The 5,285-nt window shown below is 43.4% G+C and overlaps 1 protein-coding gene across 1 annotated transcript; it reads left to right on the top strand.

Moving 5' to 3' along the window:
* Window positions 1-534: 534 nt before the first annotated feature.
* LOC113755857 lies at window positions 535-4,617 on the top strand (the record flags this gene model as incomplete). The annotated part of the gene is made up of 6 exons (XM_027299723.1): window positions 535-547; window positions 994-1,046; window positions 1,137-1,530; window positions 2,018-2,371; window positions 2,450-3,918; window positions 4,084-4,617. Coding segments are annotated over exons 1-6 (2,817 nt in total), but the record flags the coding sequence as incomplete, so codon positions are not given.
* Window positions 4,618-5,285: the final 668 nt, after the last annotated feature.

Below are 5,285 nucleotides of genomic sequence, written 5' to 3' on the forward strand. Positions count from 1 at the left end.
ATCCCTCGACCAGTCTATAAGTGTTGGACGTAACGTCGTTGGGTGAATCCCTCGACCAGTCTAAGGTATACTCGAGTATTACCACTTTCATGCTTGGCGTGCGGGCCCGGTACAGGGGTAAGATTGGTGGTTGGAGTTAAGAAAAAAAAAAATAATAAAAAGATCTAGACGGACCTTAGGTAGTGAAAGTTGACGGAGGGTCGACTACGGAATTTTGATCAAGCTCGTGGGGAAATGGCTCTTGAGAGCCCTGTATCCTTTCTTGTGCTGTTAAACGCTTTCCTAATTGTTTACTTTAATTGAAGTTAATACTTGCTATTTGTTTTATGTGATTGCATGTTTTGGGGCACCACTGAGCTTTGGCTCACCCCACGTTATTTTGTTTTCCTTGACAGGTCTTGGCATGTGAGAAAGATCTGAAATCTACTTTACCGGTTATGAATGTAATTCGAATTAAACAGTGTAACTTTGTTTTGGGTTGCTATTTGAAGCTGGAAAAGTGCAAACCCTGGTTTTGTTACTTGGCTTGTAAGAATGTATCTGGCTGGTATAAATTTGTTAAATGGGATTTGTTTGACTTTATTCCGTGGGTTGTAACGCGTAAAATATTTAAGAATCGACGAGTCGCTATCTTAAAGTGCTGTTATCTCTGAAGTTAATGTGGTCTTGGTTATTGGTCTATTTTTGGTGGATCAATATTGTAATAGCTTAGGCTATACTTTAGAAAGGATTTGGGCTAGATTTCTTGCATGAGTCCTGGCGAGAGCTAGGCAGACGGCCTGCAAACCCTCTGGTTCGCCTTAGGGGAAAGTGGGATCGCCACAGGTGGTATCAGAGTCTAGGTTAGAAAAGTTATATGAAAGACATATTAGATATGTTAGAAACCCTAATCCTTTCTAGAAGTAAGAAATGAGACCATTAGATATGTCTTAAGTGATATCTGAACCAGTTAGCTATTTAAGTTTTAACCTTTGGGTTTTGATTCTTTGGCAGGTATGGAAAACAGAAATGGACATGCTAATGGTGATGGAGTGACTAATGGACACGTAGAGCCGCTTAGATCCATCTCATATAGGCCACGAGGTGGATGAGCTCATGTGCGGTATACACCAGCTGATAGGTATCCTCGATGCCAGTGTAGAGCTACTTACGCTTACCCTAATGAGTTAGTGCAATCTTTGGACGATGAGCGCCGCCAGTTGTGGGACGCTAATCATACCTTGACCCAAGATGCTGAGGAGTTGAGCATCATGGTTGACACCCAGTTCGACCGTATAGCCGACTTAGAGATGAGGCTAGCGGCTGAGCATGCTAGGTTGGAGGCTGCTCGTGTGGAGATTGAGCGACAGAGGTCTCGGGTGACTCGATTAGTTGAGGGGATACGTGATAGGAGTGTTGGTATTAGGGCTGACGCCACTATGATGATGGATGAGGCCACGAGTATTCTTCAGGGTAATGCTCAGGCGAGTGGCGAGGAGGACCAGGAGGAGGATCCGGAGGAGGACGTTGCTCCTGGTAGCCCTGCTGAGGGTTAGGTTAGGTCTGACTTGATAGTACGAGATATGTAGGGATAGAAAGTGGGACATTTGTTAGGTCATCAAATTTTGTCTAGTTGGATGACTTACGTTTGAGGCACCCATCCCTAATTTTTTTGTTTAAGGGATTATTTGTATGTATTTTTGTTAAACTCATGTGCCTTACTTTTGGAAAGTGTCCCAACCGTTATTGTATGACTCTCACGTGGAATATATATTAAGCATCTTATTCTTCTTCTTCTCAATTTTGATTTGATTTTATTTACAAAGAGAAAACTAATAACAAATAATATTCTCGCCTAATTGCCTTATTTCTCAATAATAGGCATAACTAGGTCATGGATCGACAAGTGATAGGTAGGGGCGAACTAGACAACCCCCCGAGGAGGGTGGTGATAGGGAACTTGAGGTCAATCAAGACCAAGTGGCCACCGCAATTAATCGAATCACTGATGTCCTACAACGCTTGACTGAGCACCAAGCCTCTGGACAAGTACGTCACCAAGGAGGCCCAGCCGATACTGAGGATCGGGCACTGGAGAGATTTTTGAAGTTCGGACCTCCCAAGTTCTATGGAGGACCTGAACCGGAGGTAGCCGAAGGCTGGTGGGAGAGAATCTCCGACATTTTCGCAGCCTTAAACAATGCGGAAGAAAGACAAGTGACTTTCGCTGCATTCCAGTTTGAGGGAGCTGCTCGCTCCTGGTGGAACCTGGTCAGGGTTAACTGGGACAGGAATCATACTCCCAGAACCTGGGCAAACTTCACAAGGGAGTTCAACGCCGAGTTTCTTCCACCTCTCATCCAGGAGAAAAGAGAGGACGACTTCATCAAATGTAGGCAAGGGGCGATGAGTGTCGCCGAATATGAGGTCTAATTCACGAAATTGTCCCGTTTTGCTCCTGAATTGGTAGCCACAGAACGAGGGCGTGTAAGGAGGTTTGTGCAGGGACTAAATGTGGAAATTCAGGAAGGTTTAGCTGCCGTTCGACTGGACACATTTGCCAATGCTGTCGAGAGAGCCCAAAGGGTTGAAGTAGCCAGAGCCCAAGTAAAATCCTTTCAGGCTAAGAAAAGATTTGCCCCTAGTAGCAGTCGGGAGCCAACTTATGGAAGTACTCCACCGGCCAAAATGGGTCGAGGAACGGGTGGAATGAATAGTCCTGGAATATCACGAGGCGCTCTAGCGAGAGGAACTGGGACAAGAAGTGCAGGGGGAAGAGATAATGGAGCTAGAGGGGGACCAACTGGAAGGGGTCAACCTAGAAATGTCTCGCAAGGAGGTCGTACGATAATTTCCCAGGTGACTTGCGCGTATTGCAAGAAAATTGGCCATACTGAGGACGTTTGCTGGAAGAAACAAGAAAAGTGCTTGAAGTGCGGAAGCAGTGAGCACCAAATTTCGGGTTGCCCAAAAATGCAAGATGGTGGTACCCTGAATGCTACACCAGTCAATTCTGGAGGAAATAGGCCGAAAGTTCCGGCCAGGGTGTACGCTATAAATGACCAACCTGTACCTGATTCCTCGGAAGTTGTGGAAGGTACTCTTCCAATTTTTCATCGATTAGCTAGAGTAGTAATTGATCCTGATGCAACTCATTCATTTGTGAATCCAACTTTTATGTCCGGAATTGATGTGCAATCTGTTAAATTACCCTTCGATCTTGAAGTTAGGACACCTATGGGTAATAAGAGTATAATCACTAGCCTGGCCGATAAGAACTACGAATTCTGGGTTGGAGAGCGTAAGATGCTAGTAGACCTAGTCAGTTTGGACATAAAAGGGTATGATGTTATCATAGGAATGGATTTCCTAGCTCATTACCATGCTAAGTTTGACTGTAGGGCAAAAGTGGTAGAATTTTGGATTCCTGGGGAAGCAACCTTGAAATTGGATGTGAAAGGTAGGTTAGCATCAACTGCCATGATTTCGGAAATTCGGGCAAGAAAAATGTTGTATAAAGGAGCGCAAGGTTTCTTAGCTTTTCTGATTAACGCTCCCTGTGACCAAGTGAAGTTAGAAGATGTACCAGTGGTACGGGAATTTTCTGATATTTTTCCCGAAGAACTAAAAACATTACCGCCGGAGAGAGAAGTGAAGTTCAAGATTGATTTGGTGCCGGGAACGGCTCCGATTTCTAAGACTCCGTACCGAATGTCTCCTGCAGAGCTAAAAGAGTTGAAAATTCAACTGCAGGACCTACTGGAGAAAGTTTTCGATAGAGAAAGTGACTCACCATGGGGCGCACCCGTTCTATTTGTCAAGAAAAATGACGGAAGCTTGAGGTTATGTATCGATTACCGAGGGTTAAACGAGATTACAATTAAGAACAAATACCCTCTACCTTTGATCGATAGTTTATTTGATCAGCTGCAAGGATCTGTAGTTTTCTCTAAACTGGACTTGAGGCAAGGGTATTACCAATTGAAAATTAAGAAGGAAGACATACCCAAAACTGCTTTTAATACAAGATACGGACATTTTGAATTTGCAGTCATGCCATTTGGATTAACTAATGCACCAGTTGCTTTCATGGATTTGATGCAGCGAGTTTTTAAGAAGTATCTGGATCAGTTCGTAGTGATTTTCATCGATGATATTTTGATATATTCTAAGACTCGAGAGGAACATGTTAAGCACTTGGAGATGGTTTTACAGATATTAAGAGAGCATAAGTGGTATGCCAAATTCAGTAAGTGCGAGTTTTGGCTGGAAGAGATATCTTTTCTAGGACATAAGGTTTCTAAAGATGGAATTGCCGTAGATCCGGCAAAAGTTGAGGCAGTCACAATGTGGAAACAGCCAGAAACTCCAACAGAGGTTAGAAGTTTCTTGGGTTTAGCGGGTTACTATAGGAGGTTTATCAAGGATTTTTCGAAGATTGCTGGACCTATGGCCGAACTGACCAAGAAAGGTAACAAGTTTATCTGGACTCCAAAGTGCGAGTCAAGCTTTCAAGAGTTAAAAAGGCGCTTAACATCAGCTACTGTGTTGGCTTTGCCTGACGGAGTAGAAGGTTATGTCGTATACTCTGATGCCTCTAGAGAAGGTCTAGGATGCGTACTAATGCAAAAGGGTAAGGTAGTTGCCTACGCCTCTAGAAAATTGAAGTCTCACGAGCAAAATTACCCAACGCATGACCTAGAATTGGCCGCAGTGATCCTTGCCTTAAAGAAATGGAGACATTACTTGTATGGTGTGACCTTTGAGGTTTATACGGACCACAAGAGCCTTAAGTACTTGTTTTCTCAAAAGGAATTGAATTTGAGACAGAGACGATGGGTAGAATTTTTATAAGATTATGATTGTTCAATAAACTACCACCCAGGAAAAGCCAACGTGGTAGCAGACGCTCTAAGTAGAAAAGCCCAAGTAGCGGGGTTAATGGTAAAAGAATGGGACATGTTAGAAGAGATTAGCAATTGGAACCCTCGCTTGGAGAGATTGAAGATTTTATTTGGGAACCTGATGTTGAAATCACCGTTGATGGAGCGTATTAAAGAGGCACAGAAAACGGACCCCACGATCCAGAAAAGGTTGAAAACAGTGCAAAACGGAGAAAACCTAGATTTTAAACTAGGGTCTGAAGGAGAATTAAGGTTTCAAGATCGAATTGTGGTTCCAGTTGATGAAGAATTAAGGAAAGAAATTCTAGAAGAATCACATCGATCGAGGTATACTATACACCCAGGAGTGAACAAAATGTATCATGATGTGAAGGAATCATACTGGTGGGACGGTTTGAAAAA

The sequence above is a fragment of the Coffea eugenioides genome, unplaced genomic scaffold, assembly GCF_003713205.1.
Source record: "Coffea eugenioides isolate CCC68of unplaced genomic scaffold, Ceug_1.0 ScVebR1_1781;HRSCAF=2698, whole genome shotgun sequence".
NCBI classification, from domain to species: Eukaryota; Viridiplantae; Streptophyta; class Magnoliopsida; order Gentianales; family Rubiaceae; genus Coffea; species Coffea eugenioides.